Below are 19,268 nucleotides of genomic sequence, written 5' to 3'. Positions count from 1 at the left end.
TTTCCCTTCCTTTTCCCCCTCAACACAAAATATATAGCCGATCTACAACGTGTAGTGAGCTTGTAGATTTACTATTTGACGTGCCCAGAATAGGGATATTACGGTTCATCTGGTTAATGTGGTAACATCAACAATGTTGATAATAAAAAGCAGCTGGGGATGCATTTTTCATAGGCATTTATTATAATCTGCAAACTGATAGAAGGAAGTCAAAATAAGGAATAAGATTTTCTAAAACAGTTAAGTTATTAATACATATACAGTCTGATTAATTCAAGCAAACTGATAAACAATCCCCTATCCACTTAAACTAGTGCAAAAATGCTGATGCACACACAGACAAATGCAATTATATGGTTGGTTGGTTGCTTTAACACCATGTAATCAGGAATAAAAGAGACGCATTCACAGGTAACTGCAGGCAAAACACTGATGAGCCATGATATAACTGCCACGGCATTGTAACTTCACACTAGTGTAATTACACAGAGAGTAGCGCTCTGGTTTCAGCTCGGCTTAGTATACATGAATACAATAACAGCTACGACTAATGCTTAATTGATACTCTGTCGCATGGCGGTGTTAGCCGACAAGAACTGATCTTCAAACTTTTCGGCAAGCAGCACCATCATGCAACAGAGTATAAATTGAGCTTGGGGCAGAGGGTTTGTTAGATAACCACTGCTATAAAGAACAACAAGCTTGGAGTATTGCACATAGACTTAACATAATGTATGAAATCTGCATCTGACCTCCAATCTCAAACATTATGAACATCCTGGTATCAACTAACGGCTATGACTTGTGGACAGGACATGCTGGAAATTGTAAGACCAGGGTATATTACAGTTCCAATTATTTAGCTGAGCTGTATCAAACATCTGTGGTATAATACAGACACAGAACCATGCTGGTTCCAGGGGAAAAACGAGACCTGGCTAGGTGTTTCCACAGACATACTTGATTAAGTCAATTAATGTACCTGCAATGATCAACTTCACCAAATTAACTGTTCAGGCCAGTTCTGGTATTGTACGGTATATGAACCATCCTTCATACTCTCTAGATCTTGAACCAATAAGAGACACATTTCACAAATGCATAAAGCACTGTTACTGTGACTGTAAAAAATAAAAAATAAAATAAACCTTCACAATGCCAGTTACAATAGAAAATGCTATTGTCAATAAGTGTAAGAATTGCAATCAATAAATTGCTACAAAATATTCTGGTAATAAATCTCTCTTTTTAAAAATACATTCCACATACTGCAATTTTCATTTAAACTCCAAGGGATACAGATAAGCCCTTTTCTAAATGTTAAGCAACCATAAATTCAGACCAAAGAAAACCAAAGCCCACCATAATAATGGGAAAGTTTAGAACTGTCTAAAAGAAATCACAAATTAGCAAAGTGCCAAAATAGCTCAACCTATGCAACAGAGCATAATTACAATTTTCACTCAGGTTTTTGTTTAATGACTATAATATGTGATTTTATCAGACATTCCAGTATTTAAAATATCAGCAAATTATAATTGGTCACTGACATCCTCACACTCGTCATGAGTCACAACTACCCATTTCCTTTACTTAAGTTTATAATTATATAAAAGTTATATGATAATACTCATAATAATACACATATTTAATACAGAGAGGAGTGAACAGGGTGTTTTTTAAGTGATGCTGCTACAGCCTCAGTTGTTTTTCTTTTCTTCTGGATAAGGAGCATAAGGAGGTGGCTGCTCCTACAAGGACACGAAGAGAAACATTTTGTAGAAGCACTGAAAAGAGTAGTCACGCCAGACATGGTGCATATCATCGCTGTCGGGCAGAAATGTCCAAAACTGTCCTCCAATGGATCAAATGTATTATTTAGTTACAAGCGCTTGTTAATAGCCTATTTTTCATTGGTTCAATATCTATAAAACCCAGACACAAGCACCTTCACTACCGATTAAAGAAGAACAATAGCTAAAATAGCCGATGTACAAGCTCATAACGTGTCGCACTTGTAGATCGGCTATTTTTGCTACTTTTGTGTGACATTGTAGTATGACAAAGTAGGGAATTAAATTAAATTACGAAAGAACATGTGAGGTTTCTGCCTGACAGCAACAATATAAAACTAGAAAATGTGCTCCTCGGAGCACAGGTCTCCGCCAGTACTGTTCCTGATTAATCCTGTCTTACCTATTTATATTACATATTGTCACGTGTCACTTGACCAATGTTAGCTTGGCTGATGGAAGCTCACTTCCAAAAATATAAATTATTTTTTGAAGTGTGTCACCTATTTATAGATTTTTATTTCATCATGCGTCTCGCTAGCCAATCAAAGCAAAGAGTCAGCCAATCACGGTACGTGTCACGTGAAGCTTGACCAATGTTAGCTTGGCTGAGACGGACGGACACACGGAAGGACGGAGACGAAAACATACTCTCCACCATACTGGCGGAGACAAAAAACAAAAATGTAAGGTCACTCACCATGGGCATGTAGACACTGTGTGGATTGTTAGGGTTGTAATAGGCGCTTCCTGCTGCTTCAGCTGCCTTGGAGTTGCCTAAACATGAAGGGATGGAATGGCAGGGGAGAGACAGGGGTTTTTCAACCTTTAGAAACGTTAGCCTTAGAAAGATGACTGAAAAAAGATCTCTTATCCTACATTAAAATTGCCTAGAGGGTGGGTGGACCGTGGTCACAAACGTACCACTGCTCCGATATATTTCACTGTCTGCAATGAGGCAACACAGCTGTATAGCAAACATGTGACAATTAAACATTTATAGTGATTGACACAGGTCTATTTTTGTGACTTCTTTGGGTATTCCAAAAACCCATGTTTAAAATAATAACAGTTGGCATGGTCTGCCACCTTTCAGATATAGCTGTGTAAATCACCCAACAAGCCACTACTTTTCAGTTTTATAACAGTTAACTGTATTGTTAACTTGTGTAGCCCTAATGTCATTAGTCCTTTGATGTCATCATTATATAGATTTTTAAGGAACTTCCTACTCCAGATGCCAGGTCCAGTAATAATGGAAACAGAAATAGCGGTTCACACAACTCCGTCACAGATCAGAACAGTGCAACGTGGCCTCATTAGTCATTAGGCTATACAACAATAGTGGAAAAGCCCACATAATGAGGCAATAAGAAATTGATTCAATTCAGGAGCTTAGGACCAATATGAGACGATATCTTGTGCCTTCTGTTACATTTGTATCAGTTCAAAAACAAGCAACAAACTGTTGTTTTTTTTATCACTGAATGGTTCCATATCAGATGGAATATGCGAGGTGACTTTGGTCATTAATATAAAATGCCTTTTGCTTAGCAATGATAGACTTTGTCAACACTGTTATACTGTAGCATTCTATTTTGTCATTAGACACACCACGCCTAGAAGCCGCTATCTACAATGCTCAATGCTGCAAGCAATACATGATGTTGATAGCGGTTTGAGTCAATATTTTTTTAATATATAAGTATTCAGATTGATGGATCATATTCAATATTCCCCTAGTAGCTCAATATGGCATGTAAAGCATAACAAAACACACGTAGTGCCAGAAAATCCTTAAGACAAAATATCCCAGGGGGGTGTTTATACTTCCTAATCTTGATGTAGTGAATGAGACATCTGCACCCTCTTTCTTTTACTGGAGCGCTTCAATGTGATTCACAAAAAGATCAGATCTGTCAGGTGCAGTGACACATACATACAAAGAGCAGGAGAAAAACACAAGCACACACAGACAGACAGACAGACAGACAGACAGACAGACAGACAGACAGACAGAACCACATATACACATATTCACATTCATACAAACACATTATACAGGTATATGTGGGCAGACCTGGAGGTGCTGGTGCAGCCCAGGTCTGCTGAGGTGCAGCCCAGTTTTGGGGTGGCCCGGGGTATGGTGGAGGTGGGGCCATGTATGCTGGGGCTGATGGGTATGCTCCTGCAATGGACAAGAGAAAGGAAGAAAACGTAACACTCTTTGACCCTCAGTGAGCAATTAGTTTTGTACTAACATTCCCAAAACGGGGGAGAGAGAGAGAGAGAAAGAGAGAGAGAGAGAGACAGAGACATAAAGAAAGAGAAATGCTAGGATCAGCTTCATATTAAGGTACATTTCTATGTACCTTAATATGTTTTGCACTAACAATACTTCAAACTGAAAGAAATATTTTTCCACTGATCTCCAGTCAGCTTTCAAAGCAGTGCCCTCTAGAAATTAATCTTATGTAATTCTTGGTTTCCAAAACCTCTGAGTCTTGTATACAACATGAAACATACAAAAAATAACTAAATACACTCCATACCTGCCGGAGCTGTCGGATAAGGGTAACCCGTGTTGGCCATGGGAGGGGGTGGGCCTTGGTAAAACCCATTCTGTGGTGGAGGGGGTGCATAGGGGTAGTTCTGAGTAGCTGGTGGAGGACCATATCCGTTCATTATTCCAGGTGAAGGGTAACCATACGAGGCAGCGCCATTCTGAGCCGGAGCAGCACGGGAAGCTGAAAGACATTGAGACATTGGCTTCCTCCCATCATAACAAATGTAACCCTGGATTTTGTCCAAAGCTGTATAATAAAGCTTTTTTAAATACTTTTCTGAACCTATGTTTACGAAGGATGAATCAACCATAGGTGGATTTCGATTTTAGTTTTAACCAAAGTAGTAATACAAAATGTATACATTAATAAAAGGGAGGGAGTAATTGCTCAAAAGCATATTTTGGATTCTGAATCCAAGAAAGACATTTTTAATCTCACTTTCCCAGGTGATCGGAGATCTCCACCTACCAATCTCTAACTACCTACTTCTAAACGCAAGGAAGTTGCTAGAACTGGGCAAGAACGAACGCTAACACACCTATGCCTAGTACTGCTTTGGAAACCGTCACCGTCCCAATGTGAAAGGCTGCCCTTAAGACTTTGGATTGGTTCTATTTTTACGGGGCCAGAGCTCAGCTCTGGACCTGTTTTGTTATTGGCAGTATTCTGTCACTTCTTCTTCTTCTGCCACTTTTCGCAGTTCTGGCTGAACCGCGCTGTCGCTTTTTACGAAACTCGGCCATATGGTAGATGGTCATGAAAAACGATCAAAAAATTATTCTCACAATCTTTCGTCCAAAGGTGGTGCTATAGCACTCAATTGAAAATGCCAACTTTGCAGGTACAACTCATGCCCTATTTGACCTACAGCCATGAAACTTGGATACACATATGCGTCTCCTCATGCTGAACAACTTTCACCCTCTGACTTTTGACCTCTGACCTTTAGATCTCCCACCATTTTGAATAATATGAAAAACAGTCATTGGCTCCTAACTTCTGCATTTTTTCACTTATGGAAAATCCGTTGGAAATTTTTGTAGGCAGAGGTCCAAAGTTCAAGTGTTAAACGTTTCGTGCAGATTGCTCAAAAATCCCAGGAGGAGATAGATTTGAACTATTACAGTTTTATGAAAATTATTCATCTGCGCCTAAAACATACATGCAGACTCACATTTCTTTGAAACTTTGCAGAAATGTAGAGGGTCATTCCAAATATCACTGAAACCAATCTTACTCCAATTGGCCAAAGGGGGGCGCTATAGCAATTTTTTGAAAATGCAAACTTTAAACAGGCATAAGTCATGCCTCGTTTGGCCGAAAGTCGTGAAACTTGCTTACACTTGTGCCTTGACTCATGAGGAACACATGTATCGCTTTGACCAGTAAGCTCCGCCCTTAGATTGTCCGCAATTTTGAGCAGTTTGAAAAATACTTGTTTTTGGCAATTCTGGCTTAACCGTGCATACGCTTTTTACGAAACTCGGCCATATGGTAGATGCTCATGAAAAACTATCAAGAAATAATTCTCACACTCATTCGTCAAAGGGTGGCGCTATAGCACTCAATTGAAAGTGCCAACTTTGAACAGGTACAACTCATGCCCTGTCTGACCTACAACCATGAAACTTTGATACACACATGCGTCTCTTCATGCCCGACAACTTTCGTGGTCTGACTTTTGACCTCTGACCTTTAGATCGCCCACCATTTTGAATTATATGAAAAACAGCCATTGGCTCATAACTTCTGCATTTTTTCACTTATGGAAAATCCGCCGCTTTTGTTTTGTCGGCAAAGGTCCTAAGTTCATGTGTAAAATGTTTCGTGCAGATTACTCAAAAATCCCAGGAGGAAATAGATTTTAACTATTACAGTTTTATGAAAATTATTCATCTGTGCCTAAAACATACATGCAGACTCACATTTCTTTGAAACTTTGCAGATATGTACAGGGTCATTCCAAATATCACTGAAACCAATCTCACTCCAATTGGCCAAAAGGGGGCGCTATAGCAATTTTTTGAAAAGGCATACTTTAAACAGGCATAAGTCATGCCTCGTTTGGCCGAAAGTCGTGAAACTTGCTTACACATGTGCCTTGACTCATGAGGAACACACGTATCGATTTGACCATTAAGCTCCGCCCTTAGATTGTCCGCAATTTTGAGCAGTTTGAAAAACACTTAAACCCAGGATTTTTCAGCTATTTGCGTGAAACTGTATCATCTGTGTGACCTCCTTTTTCACAGTTACTTGTCTGTTGGGCCAATGGCGTCTCCCTTAAATGAATGCCTCACAATCTCAAGGTCGCCAGTTCAAGCCTCACTTGATGCAGACTTAATTTAAGTTGAATTGCAAACAACATGACTGTATCAATGAATACATGTGCAAATGGTAAAGATAACCTGAAATGCTTATTTGAGAGTACGTTTTTTCAACGTATGACATACTTTATCTGAAATTAGCTGATCTACAATCTCACAACTTTTCATGGTTTGTGAGCTTATAGATCGGCTACTTTCACTAGTTTTGGTTCTGAGGAGATGTACAATTTCTTCATTGGTAAATGGTTTGTGAACGAGTGATCTTAGTGTTAGTGAAACAGGGGCTTGGTTCATGAAAGAAGGCAAGAGTTTATGATCTTCAACAGACAATATCAGCCTGGACAAAGCTATAGCACTGTAGTGTTGCAGCCTATTAGTCTGAAGGTTGAGAGTTCGAATCCTGTTAATGGCAGTAGGTTGAGATGTCCAATCAAACCATTATGTTTCCATCTCTCTCTCTCATCAATCTATTGTTTCCATGTCACTCTCTCTCTCTTCAATCTATTCCGTTTCCATGTCTCTCTCTCTCTCTATATTCACTGGCCCTGTATTATCGCTGCTTGCAGCTATATTTTATATTGTTTTTGGGGCTTTACTGCCTTTATTGCGGAGTACTGACAGCAAACAGGGAAATAGTCAGGGAATGACACGCAGCAATGGTCCATTAGGCTCAGGAATCAAACACAGGACTCGCTGTCATCAGAGCCTATATATGGTGCGCGCCTTAACCATTAGGCCATTGGCTCCCCTGCAATGCAGGTCTTTTAAACTCTCGCATTTTCCACCCAGGTTCAGCAATATAAAGTTAAGAGATTGTCCTCAGTCTCAAGTTAAGCGAAGCGTTTAGAGTTTGACTTGTGAGTCTAAAGGCAGCAACACACCAGACCGACGTCGGCATTGTTAGAAAGTGATAGTGTTACAAAGCTCTGTGGGCGAAAATCTGTTGTAGTAGAGATGGTGTGCACATGGTCGTGACGGGTCGTCAGTTGTAGTGAGGCGTCGCTCGCTGACCGAGAAAGCTCAGTCGGTTGTTGCCTGTCGAAAGCAGCGGGTGGCGGAGAAGAGGGTAGAGCTCTCTGGTTGGCCGTTTAGCCTTGCAAGGGGCCTTTTGCAAATGCAATGGAGGTGGTAGCTACTCGCTGTAAATATAATGTCTGTTTTTGTCTGCATATCGCATAGACTGTATTGCTTTAACATTAAATCGATATGATAAATACAAACCAAAATAGTCTAAATAACGACTTAAAGCATAGCCTTGTGTATATGTCCTGTAATCCCGCTGCTGTGCAGTGGTCACCTTTATTGCTATGATTTCTCAAATGATTTGAATTCATGTAAATGTACAGTATGAATACTGTAAGCCCCCCAGTTAAGCATGCACGTGTTAATATGTTTGTTGTTGAAAAGTGAACGTCAAGCCATAATTTTAGCACCGTAGTAGCCAAGTGTCAAAGAGAGGTGTATTTCAGTAATTTTTTTTTACACCTTTCAGCCGACTGATCTCCTGACTTCAATCGACTTAGTCTGTAGTAGTCTGGACAACAAAGTTTAGTGTGTAGCCCGTTTAAGTCTTAAGACATTATTTGGACAATTTCATGCAATGTCTTAGACTCTAAGAAAAAATAAGAAATTGTCCTAAAAATGTACTGTAATGTACTATACACGTTTGGGGAAATAAATAGTTAAAAAGAACAACATATGGGTAGGGGTGGAATCTTACCATTTGTAGCCAGTTTGAAGAGATGCTGTCCCAGCTCTATAGCTCCCCCACTGTTGAACGACATCTTGAAGTTAGCCTGACCCTCAAAGCCACCTGACATGGGGAAAATGCTATGTTAACACACCAGTGGCACCATTGGAACGACCAAAATGTATGCATTGGAAACAAATTGAAGCCACAAGAGGCAGACACTGACCAAGCTGAACTGTAGCGAGGAGAAGAAAACCAACAATCTCTTACCACCAGCTTCAGCTGACACTGTCCCTTTAATGTAGTTGGCTGCGAAGACCGGTTGCTCAATGCTACAACCCTTCATCAGATAGTAAGGAAACATGGCCGACCCCAGGCAGTCCTTGGCATTACTGTTAATAAACACCAACTAACCCACAGAACGAGAAACAGAGAGATATGGAGAGAGAGGATGGGGTATGAGTGTGAGATGCAACACGAGAGAAAAACTACTAGCAACTGCCAAGCAAACACCACATCACACATAACGAATCCATTTTTTGACAAATAATTGTCGGGTGCACTGTACCCTGTATGGTGTAAGGTAAATTGTTCCTTTTTTGGTCCCTTTAAGGAGATCTGTCTTGCAGGAGACATCGCTGAAGGACAGTTCCACATGCTTACTCTCCCTCAGGACGCTTTGAAAAAGAGGAGACGTACAGTATGTCAACATGGGACTGCCTCTTTCTTTGGTGTTTCGCATTGAGCCTAAACCCTAACATTTAACTTCACTAAAACTATGCCTTAACCTAACCTCACAGAAATGATGTTTGTCCGCCTGGGCCAAACACCAAAGAAAGAGACTCTCCCATGTCAACATAACACAGGTTTGACATAACGTCTGGGTGTAATGATGATGTAACTTTCCAAAGTGACAACATACAGCAGCAGCCTCCCTAGCTCCTGTTTTTGTTGCCAGCTAGCATTAGCCTAGCTTAGTGCCGATAGTCAACCTAATGCTAAAGAGCAGTGAGAAAGTACTAGCTTCTGACAACCACGACAACACAGCAGCAATGCTAACTGGTTGAAAACAATATGAACTTTGTCGTCGGATAAACGACGTGTTTTCATTCATGATGGCGCAGACATATTCCAAGCTAGCGTTAAGGCTACCTTAACTTAGCCAGCGTTCACCACACGTTAACGCAAAACAAACGCAATGACCGTTTGCTAGATACACGGAAATTGAGTTAAGCCACGGTAGCCACACAAATGTATTATTAACATTTCAATATACCTCTCTCCGTTGTTTATCAAAAGACCACCGTTTTGAGAATGATTTCGATTCAGAGCCATGTTTACTGGTGTTTGGTGGTCAGCTCTCAGCGTCAACTGGATGCCCCTAACCAGTGTTGCCAGGTTTTGAGAGAGAAACAAGCCACCATGTATATGAAAACAAGCCCAAAAGAAGCGAGTCCTTCGCTCTTTTAAACATTGTCCATTTGAAAATGGCAGATCTACAAACTCACAACGTTGTGAGCTTGTAGATGAGATATTTTCAACAACAAACAATCTTTAAAGAAAGAAAGAAAATTTGAAAAATTTGGAAAATTTTAACAAGACAAATCTATCCCACTCCCCTAGCATAACATATTTTCAGATGGGGGTCCGCAGACAAATAAATATTAATGTAGGGGTCCTTCACTTGAAAATGTTTGAGAAACACTGGTTTAAACAACACTAGAAACACGCCCAAAAATCGCAACCCGCAACAATATTTACAAGCAACTTTACAGACACACAAGCACAAACTCGCTTATAATAAGCGGATATGGCAACACTGCTAACCTTGCGTCACCAGGCTTTCCGTAGAACCGGTGGAAAGCCTGTTTTTCTATTTACTGCTCAGCACTTGGATCTGGTCTAGAGCCCACTGTATCCTGTAATTTGTACATACACGTAGGACGCATGCACGCACACAAACCAATTTCCTATCCGTTCCAGACCGGACCTGCAACCTGCCAAGTAAATGGACCCCAGTCGAGATGCCCCAGTAACAGCCAGTAAATGTCAACATGTGACGTCACGACGTCAGCTGGTACTCTTGTGATCTACAGTAAACAAGCGACGAAGAAGCATGTCATTACATTACTGTTATACATGAATGTCTTCTCTTCAGTAATCCTGTAATACTTGTCTTCCAATTAGATCTCAAGCATTGCATCCGCGATTAGACCTTCAATACAACATTGGCAGTTGGCCAGAATATTTGTCGTGTAAATTTCAAATTGAAATGAAAGATGGCCTATACTTGAATTGGTCTTGTAATATCTTGATGCCATGTTAAACTTGGTCCCGGTGTTAAAAATGTACTTGAGTAAATTAAGTACAAAAGTATTGGCATCAAAATGTACTTAGAGTACCAAAAGTAAAAGTACTCACTATGCAGAATGTCCTATTTCACAAATGTTCAAAATGTATAAAAATCTTTTGAAAATGGCAGATCTACAAGCTCAGAAGGTGACACAAAGCAAAGCGTCTGAGCTTGCAGATCGGCTATTTTCAAATAGCCAAAGTATAAGTTGAAGTGGTTAATGCATATTTGTATTGTTTTATAATAATAATCAAAATCTACAAAATAACTAGTAGTAACTAAAGTTTTCAAATAATTGCAGTGGAGTAAAAGTTCAATATTTGCCTCTGAGATATCGTGGAGTAGAAGTAAAAGTATTGAAAATCGGAAATACTCCAGTAAAGTAAAATACCTCAAAATTGTACTTTAGTAGGCTACATGTAGTTACTTTACACCATTGTGTGTTTCTAAGGGACAAACCAAATGGCCAGTGTTCTGACCTTATTTTTAACTCTATGGTTCTGACTCACTGCATGAATCATCACAGGTCTTTTTAACGTGACATTTAACAAGAAAGATACAGCTGGCAATGAAGTGACTAAGTGGTTATAGGTGCATTAGCATTTCCACGGGGATAATATAATGAGAGAGGGCGATGATGCTTCCATGAGGAGAGGCTGTGCTGTCATTTTAAACGCTGACTTTCAAATGAATGTGTCCTCATTTTTATTAGAACGTAAAAAATAGATTATTATTATTCTATTTTTTAAGTTTTATTAAAACAAATACATAATAGCTACATAACTTCACCGATACAAATGCAAGTCTCGCACTGATTAGTATAATTAATATAAGTCACGTGATTTCTGCCGTGACCCACAAAAACACATCCAACCAAACACTGTTTAAAGTGAATTGAAATTTAACTCGTTCATAGTGATACACAAACATACATCTACACTGCAACAAAAATGAATTGTTCATCAAATCTCTCTTTGATTTGGGTAACTGCTGCCCTCATGGCTCAATACATAATGTGTCTGTCGCACAAGAAAGAACAAACACTTGGGGAGAGGGATGTCCTGCCCAAAGTTACCTGTTCCAGTCATAGAATACGTGCTGTATTTGGTCGACTGGTCCACAGTAATCTACGCGTAGAAGGTAAGATAGGCCAAGATATTCTTTGTAATTATTAACAGTCAACGTTGGGCTACAGCTTTAACTGGATAGCAGTGGTGGAAAGTAATCTGCTATTTTCAAAAGATTTTTATACATTTGAAAACTTGTGAAACGGGACATTCTGCTTAATGAGTACTTTATACTTTTGGTACTTTAATTAAGTACATTTTGATACCAATATGTTTTTTACTTTTAAAAAAGTAAATCTTGAATTCCGGATTTTTACTTGTAGGCTAATAGCATTTCTACATTGCAGGATTGATTTTACTTGTGAGTACTTTTTCCACCACTGCTGGATAGTCATACTCAAGTGGGCTATCGAGTTGATAACATAAACAATGTTTAATTCCTGTACTGTATTATTGGATTAATTTAAGATAGACTATAATATATGATCAACAAAGTGACCTTTCTAACATCTCCAGACAGTGCAGGAGATGTTCCTGTGCGTAATGATGAACACTGTGGGGTGTGGAAGAGAGATAAGAACAACACCCTCATTTTTTTCAGCAAATATGACAGCTGCTATACTCTTGTGGACATGGAGGTAAAGTAGCCTCACTGTGTCTGGAACTCTGGGCCAAACAATCGCACTATCCATTTTATTAATAACCATAATCTGAAGGCCCAGTGTATGTGAGGGTTTCCTAAAAATGACATGTAGACTACCACAAAGGCACAAACCTGTGTTGGTGAGATGCTGACCATGGTTGATTTGGCCAATAAACTGAAGCAAAACATAAAAGTCACATGTTACAGCCTTGATGCAAAAATATTTATTAAGGCTATTGCTAAACAGCCATGGCAAGTCCTTAATAAATATTTTTGCATTGAGGTTGGGGTGTGTGACTATTTAAAAATGTCCATTATATTTTTATAGTTTCCTAACATCCATCTTTCGATTCTTGTTTATCAACAGGGTAGCAAGGTGGTCATACCACTACTAGTGCAGCTGACCGGAGATGATCGGTGGTTCGAGGTCAAAATCAGCTGTCCAAGGCCCTACATCACCACCACACGTGAGTACACGTGTGATACACATCTTTATCCTTCATATCTGAAAACAATGAAAAACTATTTACTTTTCACCAGACTTTAGTATGTTAGAATGTTAAAGAAAATATAGACATTCAAAACAAACCGTTGTATTGCCTATTACTTTCCATGCATATTTGACTACATTTTCAGCCATCTGAGATGGTTCCAAGGTTTGTAATGTGGATCTATCTGTCGTTTTCTGTTAAAAGAAAAAAGTGAGAAATTAGAGAAAATGCTAAATGTAAGACGATTGTTTGATGCAATGAACTATTTACCACAAGTACTATATGTTGTTCCTTCAGTACTGCCTAGAAATTGTGATACCCGGAGAGATCTACGAGTGGATTGTGGTCGCCAAAATGTCTCCATTGATATCTGCCAAAAACTGGGATGCTGCTATGATGTTCAAGATTCGACCTGCTACTACAAACTCAATGGTAATGTGACATGAGTACTTTTTTGTGTTCACAGTGACACATCTGTGTGATATGTCAGCTATTCCATAGCTAGGATGGAACATTACCTTTCAGTCATGACATAGTCATTCTAACAATGGGGGCCACCCTGCCAAACAACGACTCTGCTAAAGACAAAACCAAAATAAAATCTTTCAATTTGTTATTTTCAGCCTGTTCCTTGGACGGTCACTTTGTGTTCACTGTGAAGACTGCAGTCAGTGAGTTCCCATTTGGTCCCAGTAGTCTTGTAGTTAAGAATCAGCCACACACTCACTGCTCCCCTGCAGTCACCACTGCAGACACTGCTGTTTTCAAGATTGGTGTCATGGACTGTGGTGCGAAGATGAAGGTAATTCTACATACAATAATGTGGCTCCTCCATCACGTCATCACATTGGCTTTTTAGTCTTTACACGCACTTAGACACGCACACTCGTACATGCGTGCGTGCATACGTGTGTGTGTGTGTGAGAAGTTGTTCATAATTAATCAGGCTTCTCTCCCGTCTGTCTCGTTTTTGTTGTAGGTAGTTGGAGATGTGGTGAGGTATGAGGTGGAAGTGGAGGCAGTGGGGCAGACCAAAAGTGTGAGCCAACATCCACCATTCAGGTGCCATGTTACATCTGCCTACATTTCCTAAAATTCACAGGATGAACACAAGATGAAACCATCCCTTTTTATTATTTAAGTTGAACAATTTATCAAAACCTGGCATGGACGTTAGATGAAAGAGGGGTGGATAAGAACAATTATGTCTGTTGAGACATCAAGTGGGCACCTGGCTGTGGTCTCTGATTATTATTAATTAGACCCAAAATATCTTAAAAAATATTCAGTCCCTGAAGCAGCCAAGCATATTGTGGGGCTGTGTCCATTTTGTATCTTGTATCAGAGGAAGAGATCCACAGACATCTTGTGTTACTGACTGCACATGGGTGGAGATAAGCATGTTTTTTGTGCACCTTATTCAATATGGGTTTTACAGGCTACAGGTCCAGTGTGAGTATGAGGCACCACAACTCAAGCGTGCAGCAAAAGCACAGTCGTTATACTTTGCCACCAATCCACCTCCTGTGACTGCCTTGGGGACCTTCGGAGTTCAAATGAGAATTGCAACAGGTACAGGAGTGAAATTAGATTTGATTTTATGATTTTAAGAACAGGGAGTATGAGCAATTCACTGTGAATGCAATTTAATTTCATGTAGAATAATTACAATGCAAAAGCTAGATTTCAATTCATTGTTTTTATACAGCCTTTTTGCTTTATTGGAGACTTCAGTGGAGGGAGACAGTAGAGGGTAGGGAGAGGGGTTGTTGTGCAACAGGTCTTCCGCTGGAAAGAAACTCAAGTTACCGTACATTGCAACTGCGATTGTGGCAGCCTATTAATTTTTTTAAGTGTCAGTATTAACACTCAGCAATTTACAATGTAATAATCTTCACAAAACATCAACCATTGTCCTTTGTCTTTTATTACAGATGTATCATTCACCTCCTTCTTCCCTGAAGACCAGCTGCCTGTCGCCTTCCCCCTCCGTGAAGTCATATATGTGGAGATTTCCATCGCTCCACCCACTCTAGACCGCACAATCTCCCTGCGTGTACGAGACTGTTTCGCTTATCCAGCCTCCAGACAATCTGTGTGGACACTCCTCTATGATGGGTGAGTCATAACATTGCCCTTGCCCACACAGATCACTGAAGTTCTGGAAAAATGCTGTTTGGCTTGCTCAGTTAATTAGAAAGTCACATTTGCCCTCAGACGAATCAAATAAGCGTATGTAAAGAAAAATAACGGAAGTAACAAACCTGCTGTGCTTGGACTGAAACTTTTTTCATCCATCGGAAGCTGCCTCACATCCAAACTTCTTCAGGCGATGAAACCTGTAAAGTCGCTGCTAAGCTTTTTTCCTCACATGTGTGGTGTGTGTGTCCCACTTGAGCTACTTCCCCAACTTCCAAGGAACTTGAACGTGCTGACCCTGCATCGAAGATTGGTGCGTGCTCTCCCCTCATCTTACTTAAGTCCATGATCAGCTCCTTGGTCTTGTTGACATTGAGGGCGAGGTTGTTCTCCTTGCACCAGAGTGCCAGTAATCTGACCTCATCCCTGTAGGCATACTCATCATTGTTGACAATATGGCCTATCTATCACTGTCATGTCATCAGCGTACATGATGATGACATTGGAGCTGTGCGTGGCTATGCAGTCATGAGTGTACTGGGAGTAAAGGAGAGGGCTCAGCACGCATCCCTGGGGGGCTCCTTTGCTGAGGGTCAGGGCCAGGGGGTCAGATGTGATGTTGCCCATTCTAACTACCTGGCAGCATTTCGTCAGGTAGTCTAGTATCCAGTTGCACATGCTTGGGTGCAGCCCGAGGTCTCTGAGCTTTATGTCAAGCCTTGCTGGGACTATGGTGTTGAAAGCCGAGCTGAAGTCCACGAACAACATGCGTACATACTTGTCCTTGAGCTTCCTGTCATCCATGTGCAAGAGGACGATGTGAAGAGCCATGGCCATTGTATCATCAGTGGATCTGTTTTGACGATATACAAATTGCCACTGACCTAGCGAGTCAGGTAGTGTGGAGCAGATGTAGTCTCTCATCAGCCTCTCAAAGCATTTGCTGACTATTGGGGTGACGGCGACAGGTCTCCAATCATTCAGGCATGTTACCTTGGATTTCTTGATGATGGGCACAATGGTGGACATTTAGAAGTTTTTTTTTACTCTGAATTCCGTCTTATCTTCTGATGCCGCTGTTGAGAGTGCTGTGAGTAGGCCCTACATTGCCGTATCTGAAAGCACCATCACATTGATGCGTGTGATGTGAGTGTGACCCGTACCTTGTTGTTGATCCACGGTTTCTGGTAGGGGTAGATCCGAACAGTCTTTTTTGGAACAATGCATCATTGCACTTACTGATAAACCAGTGACTGAGTCTGAGAGCTCATTGACATCATTCCCAGAGGCGTCCTTAAACACCCTCCAGTCAGTCTGGTTTTGAATGATTGAATACTTTATTAACAGTTTGCAAAAAGTACAGAGGTGCAGTTATACAATAATGCTAAAAGGATAACTCAAAAAAGACTAGACATATAAAGACTAGGAGCTGTAAAAGTATATTTACAGAAAAATACTCACTAATACTTGTCAATTTGCAGACAGGTGCTCTTTTATGGCGGTTTTGAAGGAGGGTAGGGAGTCACTGTTTGTAGGGCATTCCGCATTTTGGTGGCATAATAGTAGAATGTATTCATCCCAATGTTTGTGCCAAATATGGGGGAATGAGATAAGTGGAGCCCCCTCTGGTGTTGTGCCCGTGGGCGTTACTCACTCTTTTGAAGTAGTTAGACAGGAACATGGGCACTGATGCCTTGACTCGAAAACAGGATTGTGGCATAGTCTGCATGTTCCGACCAGATTCAAACCTCCCTCTCAACGACAGGCGCACTTTTTAGCCTCTGCTTGTAGGCCGGTAGCTGTTGGATGGAGCAGTGGTCAGAGCTTCCAAACGTTAGGCGGCGCAGAGCTTTATTATCATCTCGGAATGGGGATTAATAGTTATCAAGAATATGGGTCACCACGGGTGCAAATGACCTGCTTAGCTGGTAAAATTTAGGAAAGACCTTTTTTGAGGTCTGTCCGATTCAAGTTACCTGTACATACATTACATACGAGTGTGGCATCCGGGTGAGCATTTTTTTGTTCACTGATAGCCAAAGCCCGGTGTAATTGCTTGAGAATGTATCACCTGAATTAATACCCAATTTTTAAAAGTAATGTTTTATTTCTTTGTTACTCATTAATGTTATTATAATGCTTTACTTATCTAACACATTACCCCCAACACTGTGGACAGGTGTCCTAACGCTGTGGATAACATGAGAAGTTCCATTCACAAGGACAGCCATGGGAAGACAACATCCCACTCCCAGGTCAGGCGATTTGATGTCAAGACTTTTGCCTTTGTGGACCCTCATACTGGCCATCCAAGTGTGGAGGAGGTAAAGTCTTCACATCAGCCTATTGCTGTGATAATAGACTATAACATTTTATGAACACCTGCTACTATTACTTAAATGCACTGTAAATGTGGCATAAATGATAAAAATATATATATATACTGTATATAGTTTTTTTTTTGGTGGTGGGGATGTAAACATTACTTTTTTTTTGATTGATTGAAATTTTTATTAGGCATAAGAATGTAAAACAACACAGTTATATTTATAGTACTTTTGTCTAAAAGGTCCGGCCAAAAAAGTCCTTGCGGACTTGTTTCCGTTGGGGTCCTTGAATTAATTTCATAGACCTCCTTGCTAAATAATTATATATAAATATAATGTAATCTTCATTAGTAGGGGGAAATTGGAATAGAACAATATACTCTTTGCATAGAGCTCCACTTAATAAATAGGGGAAATGGACTAGAATTGTGCCAACAATGATAGCTTACATTATCAATTACTTTAAACTATTTCAGATATACTTCTACTGCTGGGTGGAAATCTGCACAGAGGATGTGGAGTGTGCACAGCCCTGCATGATTACCTGTGAGTTTTGAGACATGCAGATTTCAATTTATGCAGCATCTCTGGATAAATGGCAGTGTTTTCATCACACGTAAACCTATTGTCTTTATATAATCAGGATGTTTAATCTGATTCAGTCAATCAATTTTGGTTATATTTATTGAATAGGTCTACAATATTTTTATGTTATGCCGTTAAGTTTGAAAGAAAAGGCATGACTTTCTTCAAACGGTTCCGTTGCTCTTGTGACTTTCCTTCTACAGCATCTGAGAATGAGAGGCAGAGGAGAGAAGCTTCATCTGGGTCCAAGCAGGCCCAGTTTGTCTCTTTGGGACCTCTGTTGATGAGTCAGAAATGCACTGGACCAGAGGAGAATCCATGTGTTGAACAGGGTATAGGTAGGCCCTACGTTACTTTATTATTTATTTGTCGCTGTTGTGGGGGAAACCTTGAAAGTCCAAAACCATTACTTTTCAGGAAATGAGGGAAAAGGAACCCGTGTTCCAAATGGATCCAATATACTGTAGCTATTATTTAGTCACAAGCTCTTAATAATTGGTTGAATATTTATAAAATCCACAGATTCAACCACTTTCAATCTGGTGTCCCTATATTGGGCATAGGAGATATTATAGGCAATACAAAACAAAACTACATATGCTATTTTCATCCAACACTGTCATACGAAGTGAAATAGGACATTCATTTATGAAAAAAGATTAAATGGATGAGGTTTCTGACCGGCAGCAATCTATTATAAATTCAGATTAACACCATTAATAAACAGCAGAGTTCAATAATTGACAGAACTAAATTCGAATTTTATTTATTCCAAATCTGTTAGAACATTTGTGAAGTTACAATTTGCATCAGATTGTAATTACAAACCTCCATTTCTCCCTTCCTCAGTGTTTCAGACTACAATGTATGCTCTCTCTGCTGTGAGTTCCGCTCTAATGCTGTTCCTGTTATTTATCGTCTTGTCAAGGATGAGGAAACACTCACTAACAGCTTGTTATACACCACCAAGCATTGATCCATGTCAATAAAGCATTTCAGCTCAAATGATATTTCAGTGTGTAAAATTCATTCTAGAGTCCTGAGATGCACTTGGGTTTTAACCCATTTAGACCCGAGGCCGATTCTAAAAACGCCTTCTAAATCCTGACCTAAGTTTTCTGAACTTCAAATATTTATTCAAAAGTTACAAGAAATGTATGTTGCTATACTGTACATAACAACAACCCCAAAAGGGTTTTCCGTATTGAAAGGTATAGTTACGTAGAGGGGTTCCCGGTCTAAATGGGTTAATAAAGCAAAGCAATCTTGTGTGATTTAGAATGCAC

At 40.0% G+C, this 19,268-nt stretch overlaps 2 protein-coding genes across 2 annotated transcripts; one reads left to right on the top strand and one right to left on the bottom strand.

Annotated features, from left to right (window-relative positions):
- Positions 1–160: 160 nt before the first annotated feature.
- wbp2nl (WBP2 N-terminal like) lies at positions 161–9,765 on the bottom strand. Its single transcript, XM_084072067.1, has 8 exons — positions 9,654–9,765; positions 8,946–9,054; positions 8,648–8,786; positions 8,408–8,500; positions 4,346–4,540; positions 3,874–3,981; positions 2,494–2,570; positions 161–1,751 (listed from the first exon to the last, which is right to left on the bottom strand). The coding sequence occupies exons 1-8, from the start codon at positions 9,710–9,712 to the stop codon at positions 1,701–1,703; spliced, it is 831 nt and encodes a 276-aa protein (XP_083928193.1). The 5' UTR covers positions 9,713–9,765; the 3' UTR covers positions 161–1,700.
- A 2,664-nt stretch (positions 9,766–12,429) lies between these two features.
- Positions 12,430–19,020, top strand: LOC311054695 (zona pellucida sperm-binding protein 4-like; the record flags this gene model as incomplete). The annotated part of the gene is made up of 11 exons (XM_084070699.1): positions 12,430–12,435; positions 12,808–12,907; positions 13,229–13,363; positions 13,555–13,733; positions 13,911–13,993; positions 14,370–14,503; positions 14,866–15,049; positions 17,250–17,394; positions 17,874–17,943; positions 18,186–18,320; positions 18,832–19,020. The coding sequence occupies 11 exons, from the start codon at positions 12,430–12,432 to the stop codon at positions 18,969–18,971; spliced, it is 1,311 nt and encodes a 436-aa protein (XP_083926825.1). The 3' UTR covers positions 18,972–19,020.
- Positions 19,021–19,268: the final 248 nt, after the last annotated feature.

The sequence above is a fragment of the Gymnoscopelus microlampas genome, assembly GCF_963454915.1.
Source record: "Gymnoscopelus microlampas genome assembly, chromosome: 11".
NCBI classification, from domain to species: Eukaryota; Metazoa; Chordata; class Actinopteri; order Myctophiformes; family Myctophidae; genus Gymnoscopelus; species Gymnoscopelus microlampas.
Note: the sequence above shows the minus strand (reverse complement) of the source record. Positions and strands in the feature narration are given on the sequence as shown.

Excerpts from the sequence above, each read along its gene's own strand:
- wbp2nl (XM_084072067.1), bottom strand. The coding sequence starts at position 9,712 with ATGGCTCTGAATCGAAATCATTCTCAAAACGGTGGTCTTTTGATAAAC. Across the intron at positions 8,787-8,945 it reads TTTACCTTACACCATACAGG|TTGGTGTTTATTAACAGTAA; the intron begins GTACAGTGCACC and ends TCTGTGGGTTAG. Across the intron at positions 4,541-8,407 it reads CTTCAAACTGGCTACAAATG|CTTCCCGTGCTGCTCCGGCT; the intron begins GTAAGATTCCAC and ends AATGTCTTTCAG.